This window comes from Aptenodytes patagonicus, chromosome 1 (genome assembly GCF_965638725.1).
Source record: "Aptenodytes patagonicus chromosome 1, bAptPat1.pri.cur, whole genome shotgun sequence".
NCBI lineage: Eukaryota > Metazoa > Chordata > Aves > Sphenisciformes > Spheniscidae > Aptenodytes > Aptenodytes patagonicus.
The window spans coordinates 220,887,789-220,912,517 of NC_134949.1; the positions used below are offsets into that span (position 1 = coordinate 220,887,789).

The 24,729-nt window shown below is 40.4% G+C and overlaps 1 protein-coding gene across 6 annotated transcripts in view; it reads right to left on the reverse strand.

Annotated features, from left to right (window-relative positions):
* The window catches only part of DLG2 (discs large MAGUK scaffold protein 2), a 1,063,600-nt gene that overhangs the window by 906,740 nt on the left and 132,131 nt on the right, over nt 1–24,729 (reverse strand). For all 6 annotated transcript variants that reach the window (XM_076328370.1, XM_076328369.1, XM_076328371.1 and 3 more), the window contains one exon: nt 2,398–2,496. In XM_076328370.1, the coding sequence (XP_076184485.1) occupies nt 2,398–2,496 (99 nt within the window). The remainder of the gene's footprint in view (nt 1–2,397; nt 2,497–24,729) is intronic.

Consider the following 24,729-nt stretch of genomic DNA (forward strand, 5'->3'; position numbering starts at 1 on the left):
GCCTCCAAGGGTGCTGAGTGGGACAGCAGGGTCGTTGCCTCCGTTCTCTCCAGGAGTCAATGTAATCAAAGGATCACAGGATAAGTGACAATGGAAAGGACCTGAGGAGGTCTTCACTCCAACCTCCCGGTCAAAGTAGGTTCAGCAGTGAAGTCTGATCAGGTTATTCAGGCCTTTATCCAATCTGGTCTTGAAAATGTCCAAAGATGGAGACCATGCAACCTCTCTAGTAGTCTCATTCCCACAAACTCACCAGCTTACAGATGTATGAGAAGAGGGTGAGGCAAGCTGGGAACAGAGTATGACTTGTAGGGTTGTAGGAAACGCACATTCCTAATCACAGGGTGTGGAACAGAGGATGGGGAAAGGTTCTTGAGCCATCCTACAGCTCTGAAGGGCCTTGGATAAGCTAACCTTTTGAAAGCTCTGCAACCTTCATCAATTTAAAACTTATGCCTAATGTTTTATGCGTCTATTATTTCCCATACAAAGCCATAATTGTTTTCTCTTGCTTCCCACAAATCCCTTATTCAGAATGAAACAGAAGTGCTTCAGTTACAAATGCTCCACTGGCTTTATGTGGGCTGGGGTGCTCTGCAATAGAAACACACGGTACTCAAGGGCAATATGTCCTGAAGTGGCTCTCAGCTCTCGAGATCCACGGTGAATAAAAAGTCCATTTTAATTCTTGAGCGTTCTGCCCGGGGAAGTAAATCTAACAACCAATTGATCATCAGCAACTGAAAATCTCTGGTGCATATGTTTAAACATGTAGCCAGTCCTAAATAGCTATGTGTCACTGTCATAGCAGCGTGCCACTGACACTCAAGCACAGTCACTTGAAAAAGAAATCAGACAAAATGACTCTTTCAAATTATCTGACACACTAAACCACAAGTTCCAGGAAATGAAAACAAAACATTTGCTATCTGCTATCCCATGGTACTGGGAACTGAAGAAAATACCACTCACAGCTCTGAATGTCTTAGAGTTTGGGAAGGGAATTGCAAATTTTTGGAGTTTACTCTCATGTACGCTTTGTGCTGGAGAGCTACAAACAGCATGAAAAGGGAGTATGTAGAGTTGCTGATGGAGAAACACTGAGTCCAGGAGTTCACAGTATCATGACTCCAAGTAGGGAAGACGGCATGTTGTTCAATTGGGCATTCATACTGGAAATGATGTTGTGAAAATGGGCTGAGATCCACTACATCCCATGATTTCTACAACATCCTCACAGACACAGTGTATTTAGGGCATATATCAAGCTTTTGATAATTCCTTGTTTTGGGGAAATAATTTCCTCCATAAATATAGGGGCAAATTTCAATGAGTATACATGTTTTTGTATTTCAACTCTCAAGTAGCACCATGGTCCTATACGGTACAAAAGTTATCTGACCAACTGGGAACACAGCAACACAAGAAACTCAGAAAGTTATGCTAAACAATTAGTTCTTTAGATCTTGAAAAGTTAACGAACAGAGAAATTGAGTTAGAAATGTAAACAAAGCCCATGGAAAAGCCTTAGACAAGAGGAATAATCTGCAAGTTTCCACTGTTAGAAACAACTATCGCTGAAGTCTACGAGGTATCACATAAGCATGCCAACTCAGTTAATGTCTGTTTTCTTTTCATCATGTTTCCAGCTTGCTAACTTTAAAAGAAAACTTAATAATTTTCTTTCACTTAGAAAAGAAAAAATACACAATGCCTTCAAGGCTGAAACTCTACATAATAATATCTAAGCCCAAGAGAATTGTTCCAGCCAAGTTGTGAACCTATGAAAATAATGGAGATATTATAATGAAACACTTATAACTTCACCATTGCAAGAAGCAAGACTGTTGCAAAGAGAAGTGTAACATACCCCCTTACCACAGTCATGAAGTCATACTGCTTCGTGTATTTTTCAGCGTAGTTTTATGATAGGTATCCTTAGACTGCCCATACAAAAATCATCACTTCGCTGACATTCATATTCTTCCATACTGACTCCAGACAAAAAATAAACTACAACGCACACTGAGACAGTGAAAACACCTGGAATAAAATTTACTAACTGTGCAACATCTTGGACTTAAAAAATACACTGAAATGAAAATATCTGGAGATCAGCAAACCTGTAGAACCATCACCGATATTAACAATATTTTTACATAAAAATAAAAAATAAATCCTGCCTAGGACAGCATAAAATGCACAGGGCTAGTAAAATACGGCAATAAATTGCAACCATAAGCCTCATTTGAATGTGGTAATGTACATGCAGTCATTAAGCAGCAAAAAAAAAAATTACTGCAGGAGCTCAAATTCAATATATTCTACACATTTCACCTCCAGCAAAACTTGACTAAATAAGGATCTCATTCTCCATCACAAAAGAGTGGACCATACCTTTGTCTTCATGTCTACCACATAATTTTCAAAAGTCTGGTTCTCCTTATTGTGTTCACCACATTGTCCAGATCCTTCTGATCCATTGGAAGCTACAGACTGAGAGAGGGAAAAAAATCAAATAAAGTAGCTGAGATGTGCACTATAATTCTGCTACACTTACATGTAAAGATTAGCATGCACATACAAAAGGGTAGCCTGAATTCAGATAAATATCAGGTGGCTCATACATAAGATTTTCACCTCAGTGTTTTGTCATGCAAAAATTTCTGGGTTTAATCTTATAGCCACTCTCATGGAAGTCTGTGAAAGTCTTAATAGGCTAAATCTACAAGATGATGCTTATCATAATCTCTAGTTGACTTCAGAAGGCATTCAAGGTGCTCTGCAGCTCTCAGCATCAGAACATAGAGATAAGGAAGGAAATCAGTGCCCTGCCAAAAAGGCCTGCGGACGGTAACAGGGTTCTCATCTGGAGTAGCTGCAGGAATAGATCTCCTTACAGCACCAACCAAATTACCTGGTTTGTTTTCTCATTTCTAATTCATGACATTCTCCTAAGTGACATATTTTTGAAAGAGTTTCATACTTGTGTAGTAGCCATATTTGCAAATCTTTTAAATTCAAATGCTTTTTTTGTTCCCTTTCCTTCATTTACACCGATTTCAATCTTATATTCCTTACAGAAAACCCTCATAAAACACACAGTATTTTTTCAAATAATATCTTTAATAGAAGATATAGTAAAAGGCTATATTTGGTTTTTCAATTTTCCTGCTGGAAATCTAATATAATATTGTAGATTTTGTATTGAGACAATAAATATAAATGACATCTCTGATTACAATGCTCTGTCCTGCAAAAATGTGCTTGAAGAGTTAGCCTTTGAATGAAACATGATGACTGCCACTAACTCGGATCTCAGAAAATTTCTGGGCACTTTGCAAGAGCACAAACAGGAAAGCAGAGTGAATTCAAACTGAGTACAGTGTCTCGTATCTGTCGGCACTGAGCATCACAGCCTCTGTGAGTGATTTAGACCCATCCTTTTTTAGCCTGTGCACCAGGAGTGCAGTCAATTTTAACACAACAGGCAAGAAATTGTTAGCATTTTAAGCAGACCAACCATTGCCAGCACAACTTAGAAAACAACAAGCCAATGCCACAGGAACAGCCAAATCACATCCACATGTGCAAATGTTTTCTCCTCCGATACTAGATTGTTTATTTAGGGCTCCGTCCAGCAAAAGACTGAATGCTGGCCCAAATCCAGCCAACTACTTAGGCACGTGCTTTTAACTTCACTGGAACCAATGGCATTAGTCCTGTGCTCCAGTTAAGAATGCGTTTGAATATTGGATCAGGCCCAGAAGCTCAGCGCTACATGGGGCTGAGCACACAGGACTCTATGCACGTCCTCTCTAAAGTTTTAGCTTCTCTAACACACTCACAGTCACGGAGAACCATGCATTCCTTCATCCTGCTCTTATCACCAAAGGCTGTTGCAGATCCCTCATTTGCAATCTGGAAGGGAGGAAGGGATAGCAAGGCAATGGGGCCAAAATTATGCAGGAGAGCAAGGAACTGAACCCAGGTCTTGCATCTTGCCTTAGAGCCTACAGAAAATCCAAGCAACTCCCTAAGTGTTTCTTTCAGGAAGGGAAAACTGGTTTTACAAGAAGCAAAAAGGCATGCATAAAAAGTTTCATTTCACCTTTACTTTCTTTGAATACCTGACATAAGTGTTTTCCATTGTTGTTATTTACAGGCAACAATATAAACTATGCAAATCAATATATTATTTATTTGCTTTAATCATCAAGACCAAATGCTGCCTGACCCTAAAGGAGCTAAGCTTCTGCGACTTCTCAAAAGGGGTTTGACAATTTTCCACAGAAACTACAGACTGTATGGTAGCATTTATCAAATGAGTGCAGCTGCAAAATTGGATATGGAACTTTAGTTTGTTTATCTTTTACATATTTTTTTTCCTCAAATTTTTCACCACTAGCTGACTCCAATATTTTGAAAGAACATAAAACAATGTCATAAGATGCTATGAAATGTTTCAATTGTTTTCCTTAGGGAAATGGGTCACAGATTAATTGTGAAGAGCAGCAAACCAAGGACATGAGGAGGGTACAAACAGCTCAAGTAAGAGTAATTGCAATAAATCTGGAACATCTCTCTGTTCCAGTGTATTAAGGTTCAATAAGCATTAGCAGAATAATATATGGTTCCCAAACTTGAACAAAGTATACGTTAGCAATCCATCTGAAAACCAATAGTCATTTAAATTTGTGTTTTGAAATAAATGGGACTGTATAATGCAAGAGGCAAAAAGGATACTTGCTGTGTGTTGTGATAGAGTTATTAAAAACTAGCATTCTTGGATCTGAGTCTTTTCTTATTCTTGATTACATACAATCCTCCCTTTAGAGGCTAACCAAAAGCCTATGCTGCCTAAAATTGTTTGTACACTTTATATCCAAAAGCTGCCTGTCCATGCAAAATAAGTATTTTAGCAACACCTCATTATTCCTGAACCGTGGAGGTCACCATGAGAAGCAGAACTGGCAGCCCCGGGGTGACACAGTACGAATGCAGTGGAGCACGTCCACCATGCTCGTACCTCCTTGTAGGAGGTTCTGGAAATAATGACTTCAAGCTTGAATTAAAACCACTGACCAAAGTCCAAACTTTTTATCTGTATCTAGAAAGCTGGTAGTTGGAACAACTCTATCTTCCTCTTCACAAAAGAAAATATTATCGTATTCTTTTCAAGTTGGTCAGAAAATGAGATTTTACAAGCAAATGTTGCAAAAGCAGATTAAAACTTCACTTGGTAACTTTGCTCACGTGGGTAGTAACCATGAGAATCGTAGATCACACCAAAAGAAATCTTCCAATTTTGTGTATAATTAATGCTAATCTATTTAGATTATAATAAACAGGGACTATTTAGACTGTAATCTCTTCAGGGCAATGTCTCTCTCCTTGTGCAAACTTACAGCATTATTTAAATGTTTATTAATAAAATAGTAATCACATTAGCTACCTTGTTAATTTTATCTAATTTTAACAGTGCTCAGCAAAGCTTTTCTGTGCCTATAACACATCTTTCCTGTAGCTTATTAGGACATGCACAGTTGTCACAGTCAACCATCAACAAAATTCTTGCTGATTTTTTTTTTGCCAAAGTACACAGTTATGCGTTATGAAAGACTTGTCACTGGTTCCACTTTCAGCAGGCAGCATGTTCCAGTTCATGTCTGAGCCAGCAACCAGCCAGAAGGAGCATCTGCCCTCACAGGCAATTATGGCAATATGGGGTTTCCAAGAGTTCCCACAGGAGGTCTTCCTATAGCAGCCAAGCCCTGTAACAGTGGATGAATTCTCCAGTCTATTGTATGGCTCCAGAATTTATACCTCATATATCAGTATCAGATACTTGCAACCGTCCACAATAGTTACAACGTGTTTACCTCTCGGAGTGAGGCCCAACATTGGGAATACAAAAAAATAATAAACATACATGCAAACATTACTCTGCTCTTCCATGCTCTTGGATGTTGCTGCCAGGACTTTGAATTTATTTACACACACCTGTATGGGATATTTTCTAAGGCACATATACCACTTTGTGGCTAGAAAATTATCGGCGTTGCAAAGGGACCAGGAGCGCCGGTGGGAGTGTGGGGGAGCTACAGTCCATGAGCCTAAATAAATCTGCAACTGCCTTAGGGTTCAGAGAGCTAATGCACCTTCTCCTACAGCCAGCAGCTTAGTGAATGCTCTCCTGTGTGCTTTTAGAGAGACAAATTCAAAACAGACGCTGATCTGAGACCTCTTTTGGCGCTTTGTATCACGAATTGGTAGCTCTGCTCCAGTCCCATGAGAGCCTGTAGATAAATGCCAGCTTGCCCCCAATGATTTACATTAAGTGAGGAAAGGTATAAAAAAACAGTGATCTGTTAACTTTTGGATGCCAATATCATCTTGGTAATCAAATGCTCCCAGGAATATATAGTGCTGAGAGATACTGTTTTTATTTAATTAACTGTTTCAAAAGTAAGCATTTTAAAAAATCATTAGAATATTTAAAAAGCTACAGGGGGGAAGTAAAATACAACACGACATATGCTGGAATTATCTATTTTACAGGACATTGATGTAAATTAATTCATTTAGCAGCTATGCTGGAGTAGGAAGCAACCTGAGCTGAACTGAGATGCACAGCAGGATACTGATACTAGCAAAGAACGCAGCACACCTCTACGCCGGGGTACAGCCAACCCCGCTCGTGCTCTGCTCAAGCCGTGCATGAACTAAAACTGGACGCAAGTCAAGTTCACCCTTTGCAACATGCCAGCAACAGCAAGAACGCCTTCTATGTCTGTGATCTCTCCACCAAGGTACAGCACCTTTTTGCTGTACCTAGGCAGAGTTGACAGCTCTCCTAAATGTATTGTGAGCATCTCGGTTTCAGCTCCTGCTGCTGACAAGCTTGGACCACAAAAACAAAAACCTAAGAAGTTGTACATCTTGGACAGTTTGTGGAAGACAAAGCACCGTTGGGGACTTGAAGAGTTTTTCCCACAATGCCATGCAGAGAAATAATCCTAGAGACCATAAGATGTGCTTTCCTTTTTCTGTACCGTGCTAGTCCTATTTCTATGCTTCCTAAGTCCTTATTACAGGAAGAAATGTCATTCAGTAAATTTTTTGGCAGGAACTAACTTTCACTGATATCACAGATGACTGAAAACTCAGACAATCCCAGAGCAGGCCATGTTAGAAACTAAAATCAGAAATATAATCCCGCAGAAGCCAGGCAGAGTTTTATTTGCTTAAGCTGGACCTAAATTTCAGTCCAGAAATAATATAGCAGAGCTCTCTTCTTGTCCACAAAATCCTTTAAAAAAGAAGGTGCCTAATCAAGTGTTTCTGAAAGCCTTTAGAAAAGCATGGTTCAGTATCCCCAGCTGAACGATTTAGTCATCAGAAAGGATTTTGTTTGTATTTCCACATTAGGGTTTCTGGTTCATTGTTTGAAGACTTCAAGGTTTGCTCAGTCTCTGCAGCTCTCTCAAGTCAGGGTGATGTTGCAGGTTGCTACGAGGTCTCATGGCCAAACCCTGTAAGAACATCACCGCAGTCCATTCTGCACCAGTCTTCCCAATATGACCAGGAAATGTGAATGCAAAAAAGAAAAAATATACATTTGGGCATGGATTTTACTCACAAATTGCACCACGAGTGTTTGAATTTTTTTTTTTTTAAGTTATTGTATTTGGAAGTGAGCATAAATATCACAATAATATTTATTTTACCCTGGGATTTTTATAATTCCACTTTAGCTAATATGGATTCAACCTTTCAGAAGATTTTATGACAGACTTAAAGAGTGTTAGAGCTCAGGAGCAATTATGTGGCTGCGGGCTTGTGTTTCAGAAAGGTCAGGATCTGATTTAATGCTGCTCCACCCTCCTGTAAGCTAGTCTTGCTTTCAGTGTGTTTCTGGATGTCAGAATGTCAGTAGCGAACTTTGCATTTGCTCATCCCCAATACAGATTTGACCACCCGTCTAAAAGCTATCGTCGGAGCTACCAGTTACTCAGTAGTCGCTTTGGCTGGGCTAACGCAAAGTCTATACTCAAACCCGATCTCCCTGATTATCCATATCATAATTATCCAGTTGCACTGTGACTCCGGTCTGGGGCAAGACAATTGACTTTCCAGGCAGGAAATTCAGGCAGGGAGGAGACACTCTCTCATGCTTCAGCTTTTCTCCTCCTGGACAGAGAGTTCAGATGAAGCTGGCTGGAGTCAGTTGGCTCCACAAACTCAAGCCTTGTGACCGACCAGAAGACACACCCAGGAGCTTCATCGTGCTGCTCCAGGCTCCATCTCCAGTGTCACGCATGCAGAGCTTTATTTTCAGCTGGGCTACAAACCAAGGCACTCGTGTGTCTCCTGTTCCAGGGAGCACAGTGTCACCACGGTCACACAGTGGTAGATTCTGCCAAGTGCAACGCTTAATGCAGTGGGGAGGGACCATGGCACTGTGCAGTGAGCAGAGTCCTTGCAAACACAAGCCTTGCCAGGGCTGTTGCTCAGGTAGAGCCTCTCCCCTGCTGACACCTGGCACACCAAATACTGGTGGTTGGAAGGATCTGCTGACCTGCTGCATGTGGCAAAGAGGAAAACTGAGCAAAAAGAGCATTGCAAAGATGAGCCCTGCTGGCAAGGATGAAGAGATAAATGATCCACAGTTCAGCTGCCTGAGAATGAGACTCAAAGCATGAGACTGGACAGATTGGTTACAGTTTTCAGGCAAAGACCCACCCTTGCTGTAGCTCCACGCCAGACAGCTATCCACATAAGAAATCAAGACAATTAACTTATGTATGGCTGAGTTCTTACCCTGATAGACTATTTTCCAAAACATTCTCGGCAACAGTGTTACCAAGTGCCGTAGGTCAAATTCAGATGCCTCTGAACACGAGAATGAATGAGATGAAAACTTTAAACAAATAAATGCATTTCCCTCAGCTCACTGGGACTCAGTCAGATCCTGACGCTCATTCTCCCCATTCCTTACCTTTCAGCCATCAGTCTGCACTTTGCTGGGCATAAAGAAGATGAAATATGAAGAGTAATTTGGGATATTAAAGATCTATTTCTTTCAAATAAAGCAGAAGCTATTACTGAATTCTCCTGAAGGCTGTAGGAAAAGGACTAGAAAAATTAAAAGGCTGAACATAATTAATGAATGCTCATTTAGAATCGGCTATCATACAACATCTTGGAAGCTAAATTTACAGCTGAAGAGAGCAGGCTCTATGCAGAAACAGGCTCTGGAAGGAGCTCCATGTGCAGTGTCAAGCTGGGGGGAAAGATAGGGAGCTGTGGTTGCAGGGAGGTCCCTTCAAGCATGGAGCGATGACACCTGCCAAAAGCCCCTCCAAGCAGAAAGGTCAGCTGCAGTAAGAATAACATGTTAAAGCACATGGTTTGATTCCAGTTGTGCCCATCTGCATACATTTTACTCATTAGCTTCAGTGGAGTCCCTCCACATTTAAGCTTGTATTAGTGAAATCACACTCTTGCCCTGAAAATACAAGCGGACCACAGCTGGAAGCAAATGCAAATACTTGGAAGCAGAAAACAGAAAGTCATTAATTGTAAGAGAAAACATGACTAATGATTTTAAATTAAATAATATTTCCATGATATTTTAATTAGCAAGGATAATGTTTATTTTACTTACATAGAAGTTCTGGATACATAAATTCCAACCTACATATTTCAGTTGCCATAACAACTTGATACATTTATTCTCTCGTGTCATTTTTTACTGCATCAGTGCGGCTTTTTTCTTTAAACAACCAAAAAAAAACCCCAACTGCTTTGTTTGCTACGATAACACAGTATTTTTTAATTATTTTTTTCACATTTAATTCTTCTTGAAACCAATATCTTTTCTCTCCAAAGTTGTTCACAGCACAGTGTGGGAATTTCACTGCCAATTCCAGGGCTCAGTGCTGGGTTTGCCAGAAATCCCAAGGATATGTACAGCCCTTTAGCTCAAACTGCTACTTCAGTGGTCCCCCTTAGGACACTAGTCTTGTGGCTTGAGGTCAAGATCTTAACAGGAGACCTACACAGTAACAACCCCCAGTTGGTGCATTTTGATGGAAAAGAACTAAGTGCAATGGCTCCTGTGGACTGCCTTGGCCTTTGGGGGCAGCTCTTCATTTACTGCTAACTAAAATAGCCTCCACTTTGGTCAGGAGAGCTATGATGATTGCTTTCAGATGACTATATCCCTCTTAGTTCTCAGGAGAACAAGAGTGTGCACATGTGTTAACACACACAGTTTAGGACAAGATCTAGCACTATATTTTTACTACGACAAGCCTCATATCTCTTTTTGTTTCTGATCATACCATTCCTCATTATAAAAATTATATGTAATATGTTAGAGTAAGGAAAAAAAAATATATATTAGAATTGGGGGGGGGGGGTATGTTTCCCCTTTTCCAGTCAATGGGAACTTCACCAGACTGCCACAACTTCTCAAATACGATGGATATTGGCCTAGCAACTTCATCCGCCCGTTCCTTCAGGACCTGCGGATGGATCTCATCAGGTCTCATGGACTTGTGCACCTTCAGGTGCCTTAGATGGTCTCGAACCTGATGTTCCTCCACAGTGGGAGAACATGATGCACTGCAGGGCCATAGCAAATCCAAGAATAGAATCCAGTCTCCTGTCTCCACCACTGGCCCTGTGCTGGTTTTGGCTGGGATAGAGTTAATTTTCTTCACAGTAGCTAGTATGGGGCTATGTCTTGGATTTGTGCTGGAAACAGTTGATAATACAGGGATATTTTCGTTATTGCTGAGCAGTGCTTACACAGAGTCAAGGCCTTTGCTGCTTCTCACCCCACCCCACCAGCGAGGAGGCTGGGGGTGCACAAGAAGTTGGGAGGGGACACAGCCAGGACAGCTGACCCCAACTGACCAAAGGGACATTCCATACCATGTGACATCATTCTCAGCATATAAAGCTGGAGGAAGAAGAAGGAATGGGGGGACGTTCAGAGTGATGGCGTTTGTCTTCCCAAGTCACCGTTAGGCATGATGGAGCCCTGCTTTCCTGGAGATGGCTGAACACCTGCCTGCTGATGGGAAGCAGTGAATGAATCCCTTGTTCTGCTTTGCTTGCATGCGCGGCTTTTGCTTTACCTATTAAACTGTCTTGATCTCAACCCACGAGTTTTCTCACTTTCACCCCTCCGATTCTCTCCCCCATCCCACCGGAGGGGAGTGAGCGAGCGGCTGGGTGGGGCTTAGTTGCCAGCTGGGGTTAAACCACGATAGGCCCACACAGTCTCTTCCTATTTACACACATCTCCAGAGAAATTACAGAGGAGGAAACTACCCACATTTCACTTGAGATGAAATTTTGTGCCCATTCTTCCCAGAAATGGCGAATTTAAGTCAGTCTACTCAATAGCAGTAACAAAACCAGTTCCATTTTGAGAACAGGACTGATATGTCATAAAATGATACTTAGGAAGACCAAAGGTGTTTTACACTAATGCAAGGATATAAAGCCAGTATTAAAGACAAGAGAAGAAAAAAAAAAACACGCAAAATCAAAACCCTGGAGAATATTGTAATGACTTTTACTTCTCGGGATAGTTTTGCTTGAAGCATCCTAAACCTTGGTATAGAAGAATATTTGTTTCAGCCAGAGCCATAGGGAGGGGAAGTAAGCAGTGGCTGTCATTACAGTGGCAGGCTGCCTTGCTAAGTCATGGCTGCTGAGCTACACAATCATATATACTCATGCTGACATGCAAAAATACTGCAGCTAAACAAAACCTTTGGCAAAACACAGTGCCATCTCTTCATCCAGCTTCCCTCCTACAGAGCATTACAAAATGCTTTGCACCAATATATATAAAAGGAAAAGTACTCAAAAGGTAAGTTAAGTGGAATGACTCAGGTCATTAAACTGCAGAATATGTCATCACGCTCCCTAAATGTTGATAAACAGATGATGATGTGAACTGAAAGGGAAAACAAATATTCCCTAAATACTTTGCAGAAGGTTGGGGCTCCACAGATCTGCCAGACAATTTCCTTTGTGACAACTGTCATGAGCTAAATGCTGGATAAGAATCTGCCACTGCCTAATGGAGAGATGGCAGAATCCTGTGCTTCCATATGAGGACTCCAAGAACTATTAATACTAGCCATTGCCCAAGGTTATTAAAAAATTATGGACCGTACAGGGATTTTGGCTTCTGTGAGCTTGAGGTTGTAGAAATACAGAAGTATAAAGGCAGCTGTAGCTGCATTAAATAAACATCACTGTCAACTGCATCGTGAGAAAAGAAGCAAATGCCTCATGTACCAGGCAATGCCAAGGATGGTAGGGAGGAAGTCTCCTAGACCATGTAATGCTCCTGCCACACATACTACCTTATGTAGCCCGTATGGTTCATGCATGTCTCCCTTGGGTTCCTACAGGGACCAGGAATCCTCCAGAGCTGCCAGCTGAAGCTGCTATTTCTTTATTTGAGAAACTGTGCCCTTGTCACAGCTCACTGACACCGAGGTGCAGATGACACTATCAGAAGGGGAGCCTGGATGAGGCAATAAATTCAGTCTCATGAAAACTGTCTCTGACTCTGTAACACCTCATGCTAAAGCTGTCTGCTACTTTCTGCCTTTGAAATGTGTCTAGGCAGCTTAGAGAAGTCTTTCTCCTTTTTGTTGGGATGTATCTACCATCAAGGTGGCTGACTTGGGTAGAGATGTGCATATAGACTTGGAGGAATGCCAGATGAAAAACTTACCGGAAAATATTTGAAAATATTTTCACTGTTGATGAATATTTGTTTGAAACATCCCAAATCACCTTCATGTACTAGGTATCCTACAACCTCACTTCTCATTAGAGGAGGCTCAAATTCCAGTTCTGGTTGTACTCAGAAGTCTCATAAAAACATTGATGTTTGTTAATGACAATAGCACACAGCTCTCTGTGCTATGCTTTATACGTAGCCCATTCTTTACAACCTATTGCATTATTACTACAAAGTCAGCTTCACATTTCACCAGCTTATAACCAAAGCTGAAGTTAAACAAGATCATCTTCTTAATACTTGTTTGTACAGACTTAGTAAAACAGGGTTCACAAGAGGTGCCCCTAAAAGCAATGGTCAATTCTAATATTGCACTTTTCAAGGTTACTGGCAAAAATGCAGTTTCTACTATTAAGACAAATATCTGCAGTCAGTGATGTCATTTCATAGTTTGGAAACATCACAATGCCTGTTTTCTTAGCTATGGTTAGCTAGGAATCTTCTTCCATATATTTGTGACCAAGAGCCTGGTCACAATTCACAAAGACAATCCAAGCCTTAACCATCTTTTGGCTGGGCTGCAACAAAACACTGTGAAGCTGGGCACGAAGTCTCTTGGTTTTCCAAGCTCACTACAATTTGAACAGAAAGCTGTAGCACTTCCCTCTGCTCAGCATTGAGCAAGGACATCAGACCAGTCCTCCCCTCTCTGTGATGGCTCTCCAGAGCATCAATACAAGGAGTTTTTTGGTCCTTGTCCAAGGGTAAGGAGATCATCACAAATTGCAAGTGAAGAGCAATATATGACAATTCTAATCCTCAAAAGTAACAGAAGTGTCTGCTGTGAATGCAAAGATATGCGTGTGTGTCAGGCACATTGCCTAGGTGGGAACAAAAGCAAGGAAGCCAACTAAGAAATAAAGCGATACTGAATTAAGAAACAGCATTAAGAAATACCCATAACTGCAGAAGATGGACTGTTTCAGGCAACAACATAGTCAGCATCCTGAATACTGAAAGCTCTAGTTGCAGGCTTGCTGCTGACCTAGCAAAGATACCGTTGGGTACCCTGGGAGCATTTACTGTCAAAAAAGTACAAGATATCTCAAAAAAAAAATACTGATTACATAAGTGGAGGCATATGTCTGTCATGAATCTTCCTACTCCTTAGGAAGAGACAAAGTTGTTTGTTTTGTTACCTCTGTTTTTCTACAAACTACCACAACACCAAAAAATATGTGAGAAGACATCAGTCTGACGTAATGAATGACCTGAAATCTCTCAGCAGATCTCTTCTGATTGTAATTAACAATTTCCAAATCACACAGATCAACCTTGTTTGTTTTGGTTAATTAAAACAATAACAATTTAATAGTTACCATTGCTGTTTCCACCAGAGTTTCAAAAGCCGCCTTCTGAGAACGTGGACTTCAGATCCCCCTATGTCTGTTACTCCTAATTTAATTTTTTTTCCAGCTTGCACAGCAGCTGTTTGCCTTGTCTCTTCTCAGAAAGAGACACCTTGACTACCTGAAAGTGCTGAGCTAAAAAAATATATATATATACAGTGACAGGGCACAGCATTTCAGGAAACCAGGTAAGCTCCCCTACACTCGTGCAAAGAACTGGAGGGCCTGGGAAACCTTCATCACTTTGGTTTGTCCTTTCAGCAAAGAAATTATATGCAGCTGCAACAATGAACTGAACACCACTATCGGGGATATAACTATGTAGTAACAAGGCTGACCTCTTGACAGAAAAGCAGAAGCAGCCACACATATCAGCCAAGCAGAAGCTGGAGTGCTGAAATCGTTCTCAGGCACAGAGCGCCATTCACTAATGGTTCAACCAGTTTTCCCCATCAGCATTGTGTATGTCTACACAGGCTGATGAGAGTGTGAGATTCAGCTAACCTGCATTTTTTAAACATGAGATATTTGAAGTTGTATTAAAAATTCAGTTTCAGAACTCATCTGTAAAACTAGTTTTCTGGGTTTGGGGGGGAATAGGCACCTCACAGAGACATGAGATCTTAGAGGTCTTTTCCAACCTTAATGATTCTATGATTCTACGATTCTATATCCAGCCACAGATTACATCTCCTTTGTGCTAGTACATGGGGGTTCTGCTCCATCAAACCGTCCATTTCGGTTCAAGATGACAGAAATTGGAGAAACATAAACAAACAGTGGGACAATATTGATCAACAGGAGGAGAACATCATATCAGGAATGAATGCTATGGCTGCAACCACCTCTCTTTTGGGACAAAAGACAATTTTAAAGATGAAACGAGGTAGTCTTACAGCTCTTTTTGAAGAGCTCCTGTACACTGGAGGTGGCAATACCAGGAAAGTTCTTTACTGAATATGTCATGAAGAGCTGAGGTAGCAGACGTGGAGGTCAATTGCTAGAGAAGTACAAGAGAAGACATGCAGAGAGGAGACAGGCCACAACAGGCCTTAAAGTAAGAATAATAGAGTGATGTTGATATGGTGGAAATGTGAAAGTCAACAGAGGCTTCCAACAGCAAGAAAAATTTGGTTAGAAAAAGAAGCCTGGAAAGTGATCTCCATACAAGGGTGTTTGGATGGGTAAATGCATCAAGATTACATAGGAAAAAGGATCATGTTCCTAAAGGCTCTTTTCAGGAAGGAGGAGAACGGCTAAGGGTGAAATTCACTCCTTCTCAGAACACAAAGGTCTAGACAAATGCTTTATTCATGATTCACCTAAATATTATAATGGCAAATAAGCAGTAAGTTGTCTCATCTCTAAACAAGGGGCAGTTTTCACTATAACCTGTTACAGATTAAAGTGGTACAGGTGATAGTTAAACACAGTCACACGTGTAAAATGTGCAAGCTGAAAACGCGTAAAATCCTGTGGTTCTAGTTACATCATTTGTAACTATATTGTACATATAAAATGTGGCAAGAAATTATATTTTCAGGTTGACAGCTTCCCTTTAGTTTCCCAGGTTGTTGCATTTGGGATTGTATTTACTATTTGTTAAAACCCACAAGTACCTGTCCCAGTTTATAAAAAACTAAACAAAGAAGGAAGGATATTTTCTCTTTCATATATATTTATGTTACTGAGCAAAGATATATGCACCTATCCAAGAAATCACTCCCAGGGTGATCTTTATATGATCCAGAAGTCTTAGGGTGATATCTTTCTTTATTCTTGGGAACTATTTAAGAAGCATTTTAATAAAGAAGTATTGGTAGACTGCAGAAATACATAATGGGCTCTTAAACCTCTCTATGGAGACCTGTGTCCTTTGCACATGGAGGGCAGTGAATTCTCTTGCTTAGTTGCTCAGATTGGTGAATGATCAGGGTTAATAAATGTGTAAGTGAGACAAATTGCTCTGAAATATTTTTAGAGTGAAACTTAACTAGAGTACATTTGTCCCTGAATATCAATTTTACAGAACTCTTACAGTTTTACAGGGCAAAGAACTATATTTTTAAGAGTTGATGTATTTGTTTTTGCAGGTGGTTAAAATATAACTTCTCAGAATCTTATTAGAAACAATGAATTATATCACATATTCTTTGGAGGAACTGCTAGCTTGTGGTAGAAGCCTGTTGGGACATTCTGATATTTTTATGTAGGTAATTTTTTCAGATTAATCTGGTATGACAACAGCCCTTGTTAAAACATATCATGTTTTAGAAAAATTAGTTTAGAAAAAATATGTTAAAATTGCAAGAGCTTTTTGTTAAGTGATATTTTCATACTGTCTTTAACTTCTAGATCTATCATTTTTGACCTTGATTCACAGAAGTGGAATTTACACAGTAGTCTGACCTCAATGCTTATCACAATAGAGACCCATTGCTTAATTAAAAGTTTGGTTAATTCTGTATGCTGGTTAATATTCAGGCACATTTTCATTGGGGAAAATTATTGTTTCTGGTCCCTAGCAGCTGTTCTGGCCTGCTCCCAATCCTTTGCAGATGTAATAACAAATCCCAGAGCAGAAAACTTCCTAGAGGTTGTTTGATAGGCATATTACATAAATGTGAAAAAAAATAAAACCAAACAAACCAACCTGCTGTGGTGGATGTGACTCTTTCATCATTGCTGATCTGGTTTAGTTTGTTTAATGCCGAGATCCCAATTCTGTTCTCCCTCCCACCAATGTCAGTAGAAAACAATTATTAAACTAAATAAACAATTATTACACTAAATCAAATCTCCCTGTCAGAAAGGATCTATCAGACCAGCGAGTCCTCTAAACTCTCATGCAAGGCATGCCAATATGATGGTGATGTTAAAATGAAAGCGAGAGGCAACAAAGGAAAAGGCTTTTTCTGTGAGTATGGCTAACTCTATGCAAGCACAAGGAGATGGCAAAAGCAGATCGATGTCTAGCTCTGAGACTTGCCCAGGGCGACAGAAATTGTCTGTTCAGAGAGTGGCATGACATGCATGTTGCCCTGCTCTCAACATCACGACTTCATCAGAAAACTCTCCTGTAGGGATCTGGGATATGGAGGCCAGAATACTGCACTCTGGAGCATTTCTGTCCACAGGATGACACTGTTCTGCATACGTACAGCTTCTTGGTTTAAAATGGTAACATTGGCCTGACCACATTAAAACACACTCAGAAGCAACTCTAAAGTGACATTTAACAGACGCGCTGGCACTCAAGTTATTGACAAGCTACAGAACAAATAACAAATTTATAAATAGAGACCCAGCATGGATACCCAGTATGGGTAAGACATTTAGCTGCAGCTAGTCATAAATAAGGTTTTTAATAACACAGTGACTTTGCAGTTACCCGTTTCTAAACATTAGTCAAACCATTTGAGAAGGCAAGTGTATAAAATAATCTCTGCAAGTAAAGCATACCTTATTAATGCATAGAAAACAAAATTGCAAAGTTATTGTATAGTGAAAAAAAAACCATGAAGCCAAGCTTCAGCACTGTTGTTAAACAATTATCTGGTTATGGTTGTTACACATCCTTGGGTACAAAAGGAACACGACTAGCAAAACACAAACCAAGATGTCGCTTATACTGTACCCCTTAAAAAGACTGCTGCCTTCTTGAAGGACAACTTAGTGCCAAAAAGAATTACATGGGAATTGGCTCTGGTACAAAATCAACCCACAGACACAAACTGCATTTGATCAGATAAATGTATACTGTAGGAGCTAAATCTAGGGAAGAAACAGACACATAAAACTGAATGTTTTGAACCCTCCTAATGAAACATTATGGTTGATCATACTTAATGACTCTTGCATATTAAGTATAATCACTTAAACAGAATCAGATTTGGCTCCTGGGAGTAAACAAAGCCATACAAATTAAGCTGTACCCAGTTACAAACAAAGAAAACAAACAAAAATCCAGAGAAGAGACTGAATTTTTATAGGCACATATAGAAGGTTCTTGCAGGTCCACATTTTTCAGGCAAGCTGTTAGTGTGAAACAGATTAATGGTTTGATAATTGCTCCAGGCAGAAGATTTTTAAGTAAGGGTTTTACTACTGGAACTTTTAACAAGCCAGCACTTAAAGGACAGAGGAGTAATTACAATGTTTATAATAGCTGGGTACAAGGATAGCAGGCATTCCTGAAGCAAGCAGAAATAGGAGGATTCATTTTGCATGCTGCAATTGACTGTCTTTGCAAAATGAGCCTCTAAACATGAGAAATGCATGGAACAACAGGAATTAAATGAAGAACTGGAATCTTTGGGGACGGTCTCAAAGCAATGATATCACACTGCGCTGAATGTAGATTGTGCATGTGAGAATGGTGTGTGATGACCAAACTTGCACAGTAATTGCAAATGATTCTCCTTCAATATGCTAAAAGTATCTGCACCATATGCCCTATAAGTAAATAGTCTTTTTGTGCTATGATACTGGGACAAGCAGTCCTTCAGCTACCAGATTTATACATAGGCGCAACAGCAGAGTGTTCTTTTCCTTCACCTCAATTTTCCATCTGAATAAAGGTCAAAACACTGCTGACCAGAAATAAGTAGCACTGGAGACCAAACTAATGAAAACAGAGGTTAAAACAAGGGTAAATTTATGTCTTTTAATGAGTGTCTGGAACTGAGCACAAGCCTGTAGCTTCAAGCAGTGTAACTATTGTCACAGCTAAAGAGCAATTCAATTTTTGTTTTACCAGATGGATACCTCCATCTAGGTACTTTTATGTTCTCCATTATTGTATTTTCTGAGCATCTCACAGTTTTAATTGTATCTATCTACACAACATTTAAGCGAGAGGCATCCTTCATCTAGTGACTGTTTAACGCAATGCAGAGTCCTGGGAGGGAACTTGTCCCAGGCAAGTGACCATTTGCTAAGCTGAGGAGCCGGGCTTAGACCTGCACACCCGCTCTCGGGCTCCTGTAACCTGCTAACTCAACCGCACAGTTGCAAAGCTTTGACAGCAGAGATGGAGAGTACCTTTCCCCAGCCTTATCTGGAACTGGGTAGGGCGAGAGCACTCTTCCAAGCAGTGGAAGACCTGAATTTAAACCACTTCCAGCTGAATCCCTATCTCACATTTCCTAGGGGTGAAAAGAGATCAGTCTTCTCTCTCCAACAGGGACAATTTAAGAGCCCTAATTTCAAGAAAATGCTTTCAAGCTGTGAATGCTGGTCTTATAAAGCTTGGTCCAAAGAAGTAATGAAGCTCTTTGGCAGACGTGAAATTACAAACAAACCCTGTCTTCATGATTTTCAGCAGCAGATTGGGCACATCCCCAGTCAGCACACTAGCTGCGGTGAATACCATGCTGAATGTTTATAAAATAAGGTAATGCTGAGTTTCCCAGCACTGAGCACTTTCTGTGCTTCTAGTCCAAACAAATTAAGATTAGACTTGCAAAACAGCTAAAGCGCCCATTATACGGGCTTGCCCTTTTCTTACTCTTCCCTGAGCATCTGTTCCTGGCCCCTGCTGGAAGCCAGGTACCAGGCTACATGGGTAAGATAATTGTTGCTTGGTTTAAGCCAATGTGGGTGCTTTATTACTGCGACTTGAAATGACTCAGCTTAAAAGTAGTTGAGATCCTCAGACCTCCGGAGGCGCATTGTCTTTGTACTGTCAGCTCTCCACAGCCATGTTCTCAAGGTAGCTACCTGGCATTTGTTTGTTCCCAAAATGACCTTGTCTGGACCATATCAATCAGCTCAATGTGTAAGCACTGTCAGCATCCACAAACTACATGTTCCCGGCATACCTTCTCAACCCGCTCAGTTAGGGGATCTCCAAACACACTTCCTCCCCTCCGTGCCACCAACCCTCCCACTGAACGCAGCATCCTGCATCCCCTAAATGCAGTTTGAGAGGAATGAACATATGGCTCCTGTGACAGTGCCTTACATTTGGCATTACTAGGCATTTGGAGTGGGGTTCTTAATCTTTTCTGTTAAATTCTCCCCCTTTCAGGTTTGAATATACGTGGTAGTGACAATGGGGAGGTGGAGAAGAGTTGAGAGAAAACAGGGAGAAGGGCTTTGCATCTATGACTCTTCATAGATGAGTCTGAAGACTGCATCAACTCTTCTGATGTTTGGGCACTTGCTGGGGACACAGGATTCCATCCTTGGGTATGCCGAAGAAGACAAAATATGCTATACTTTAATACTCATCAGAGCAGTAATAATTATAAACTCTAGGCTAGAGAGTCATGTGTCAGCACTCTGTCCCAATAAATATTTAATTATTCCATATAAATTGGCAACACCCCAACAAGAAAAAGCAAAATAATACCTGCCGGCATAATGCATAATGCACTCTCATGGGTGAGAAAAGAAGCACTGTCAGCTCCTTTCTGGTCAAGAAGGGAGCTGAATATGGATTTCCACATCCTTGGAAAATGCCCTAACCAAATAGCTTCTTCATAAGGCAAATTGTATCAGCAGTGCCTTTACACACGTTGCAAGAGAAGTCTAGCTATGGTCTTATTTACGGAAAAGAGATCATGATTCTGAACCTTAATCGGGATAAGGTACCAATGTCTTAATGAGGCAGATTTTAAGGGAATGACATCTTGCCCCATCTTTGGAATTTATTATAGGTGTGTTCTGGTTTTTGTGGACTTTAATCCTGGACATCAATTTCTTCTTATGCAGTGCACCACAAGATATAGTCCTTAACTGATATCCGGCCATGATGAGATACCTCAGACACTACAACTCCCAGTTCCCTTCTGTGACTCAGTTCTTCAGTCCTCCTCTCAAACCTCACATACAGTCCTTCAGGAAGTACCCAGAACAGCAAGGAATTAAAACCTGCAGTTCCCAAATCCTGAGTTAGTATTTTCATTAATAAACAAATCTTGCAGACTATTTCCAGGAAATTTTTTTACATACATGGAGAGAGAGAGAGAGAGAGAGCGCGTGCCTGTGCTGTCAAGACTAATTGCCTTCCACAGCAGGCAAGGCTTTTTGTTTTGGAAACTAAAATATTTCACATCTCTAAGTACAGCTCCTTTGAGAAGAATCTAAGCCAACTAAATATTTTCTTTCCCAAAAGACCAGATTTTTCATTAGGACCCAGCATTTGTTGTTCCATGGGCATATTACCTAAAATGACAACACTGCTGAGGAAGAGCAGGTCACAAAGGTCATTTTAAAAGAGTGAGAGAAAGAAAGGCAGAGAAGCTGGAAGCTCCTGTTATTATATATGATTAGTTAAACACACGTTTAAGTGCTCTTTGGAACAGGGGTGAATAAACTGTTCTCCATGTCTACTGTGAATTGAACAAAAACTAATGGGTTCTAAATGCAGTTAGAGAAACACCAGTTTGTCATCAGGAAAGACTTTCTATCAGTAGGGGAATAAGTTACCTGGAGAAGTTGTTGACTCTCCACCATGGGAGGTTTTAAAGAACAGATTAGACAAACATATGTCAAGAACAGTTCAAATACAGTTGATCTGCCATAGGGCAAGAGAATGGACAACATGAATTTTTTCAGGTTTTCTTCAGAACTATATTCTAGAGTTCCTCCATCATGACTAACATGCTGGACTTTTTCATTTATTACCTGATATGTCACATTCTCTGCTTGCTGTATGAATATATGAAACAAATAAAATCCTTCACAAGCAGAGCCGGGTAAACATTTTTAGTGAACAGTGAACTTGCCCCAAACAGTTTCATTGATTCTGAAAGTATCCACCAAATTAAGTTGATTTTGTCAAGTCGAATTTGCAGGAGGGAAAACAACAGGGATAGATTCACACAAAAAAACCATTCATATATGTCCTCCTTTCTTCCTTATTCACTAACACCCACCCACTGAAATTATTTTGGTCTATGGTATTTACAGCTCTGCCAGATACATTGCCACATATATTTAGTTTCTGTACAGGGTAAAATGCAATAATAATATGATGATACGTAATACTGCATTTTGCATCCGGAAACATTAATATCACCTATCATTCTAATGACCAACAAAGCTGTTAACAGTGGAGTAAAAATCAAGGACGTGGTGTTTAAATGCATAGGCCGTACCAAAACATTTATTGATTTCATGAGGACCAGGAGCTCCTTCAGGGTCAATACCTGAACAGCACAGAGTTTAACTAGAAGCATGCAAGTAAAGAAACTGGGGAGAAAAAAAAAAAAAGCAGCAGTAATTATCACTGGACCTCAACACATGTTTTGTTAATTCCGTTGTTTGTAGCCACGGGGTGTTATGTGGGGTCATTCATGCTAATAATTTGGATGCAACTGGTTCTGGCGCATATGGTGAGCTAATATATTCCTTTGACTTTTCGCTTGCTTTTGCAAAAGCCATTCAAAATTACAGTCTGAGTTTGGGAGATATGTCTCTTCTGAGGCACTCCCTGAGAAGGATGGGACGTTATAGGATGGGTTGTGACCCTTTCATCTTTCTTAATCGATGAAGATCCCGTCCCAGTACGCTGTAAGATCTAGCATCAGTTTGTTACAAACCACTATGGTGATCACAGATGCCAGGTGCGAGAGTTGAGAGGCCAGCCATCTCTGTATGACAAGTCTGTACAGTATTACAAACAACAACCTAAAAACTTTTCTGTTATCTCAAAGTCTACACTTCTGGAAAAGCAGATACATCAATACAAAGGGAGGCTCATAGGATACCTGTCCTGGACAGTTGTCCTGGTTACGGCAGGGATAGAGTTAATTTCCTTCCTAGTAGCTGGCACAGTGCTGTGTTTTGGATTTAGGATGAGAACAATGTTGATAACACACCGATGTTTTAGTTGTTGCTAAGCAGTGCTTACACCAGTCAAGGACTTTTCAGCTTCCCATGCTCTACCGACTGAGAAGGCTGGAGGGGCACAAGAAGCTGGGAGGGGGCACAGCCAAACTGGCCAAAGGGACATTCCATACCATGGGACGTCATGCTCAGTACATAAACTGGGGAAAGCTGGCCGGGGGGGGCCGCTGCTCGGGGACTGGCTGGGCATCGGTCGGTGGGTGGTGAGCAATTGCACTGTGCATCACTTGCTTTGTGTATTATTATTATTATTATCATCATATTATTATTATCATTTTATTTCAATTATTAAACTGTTTTTATCTCAACCCACGACTTTTTCTCACTTGTGCTCTTCCAATTCTCTCCCCCATCCCACCGGGTGGGGGGGAGTGAGCGAGCGGCTGCGTGGTGCTTAGTTGCTGACTGAGGTTAAACCACGACAACAGTGAAAGCTGCTTTCCTTTTTTATCAACAATTACGAATGGAACAAAAAACCCAATTTTTCTAGAAAATTAACATATAGACAGCCAAGGAAGGTTTCAAGTGGAAGGCATGAAAGGGGGATGGCCTCTGGACTGAATGATCATACCTGGGCTTTTATTGCAGAGGAACACTGCATGAAAGACGGGAGGCTTTTTCTTTCCAGATTTGGGACATGTAATTGAGGACGGAAAAGGAAAGTACAAAACCATCAGTTCCCATGAGGAATAGACCATGAATAAGAATTTATGTGATGTATTAGATTATCCAGTTACATTTTCATAGGGCAATTTCTCATAGAAAGCAAAGTACTGTATTGCATTTGTACACTAGCTGGTACATTCAGCATGTGCTCATCAGTTCTGACTCAGAACTGCTAATAGTATGTTGTGCTGTCGAAAGGAAAAAAAACAAAAGCCTACACTTCTAGTCTGTTTTGCCTGCAGTTGGACCCTTAAAACATATATAGGTATGATTTTTAAAGGGACTAAACACTTTGTGCACCCATTAGACTGATGAAATTTATGGACAGACAGCAAATTTGAAAATGAGAGTACCCTGGACTCTGACTGCCAGCACCCTGGCTTGAAATGGTTATTCCAGTTTCTAATCAATAGTTTTCTATTGTTTTGCTTTAAATCAGAATGTCATTTTCGTAAGATGAGCAAAGTTTGGCGTTAGCCCTATATATTCTATTATTCTCAGCACAGAATTTGGAGTTTAAATTCCCCTGGGCAAGCCTAGCAGCACACCTCTTAGACAGCAATGAGTTTAAGGAAGATGGGGTTGAGGGTCAAATACTTTGATGAGGCTGGAATGAAAATATAGTCTATGATCCACTGTCTTACTCAGGTGCTTCAAGAGATAAACATGCTGGGATACACTTTTACCATTTTAAAGCATACAGCTCTGTGCAAAAAAAAAGACAGAGATTAGCTAGCTGTGTCTTCAAGCTGGGACCCAAACGTTAAATCATTCATGGGATATATCCTACATTAATGTTAAGACTCATTTGTTCTGATTTCACTCAAGATCAGAATGCTTGTTTTCATTAATTCTGTAAGCTTCTTTTGCTAATTAATTTTTACAATAAATTTCTTCATTTCTTCAGAGAGTTTTGTTCTAGCTGTCTGCAATTCTGATTTATCTTTTTAAAGAATCACATATAAAATGTCATGTAGAACTACAATTTGTTTCTGGGTTTTACATTTAAAAAGAGGA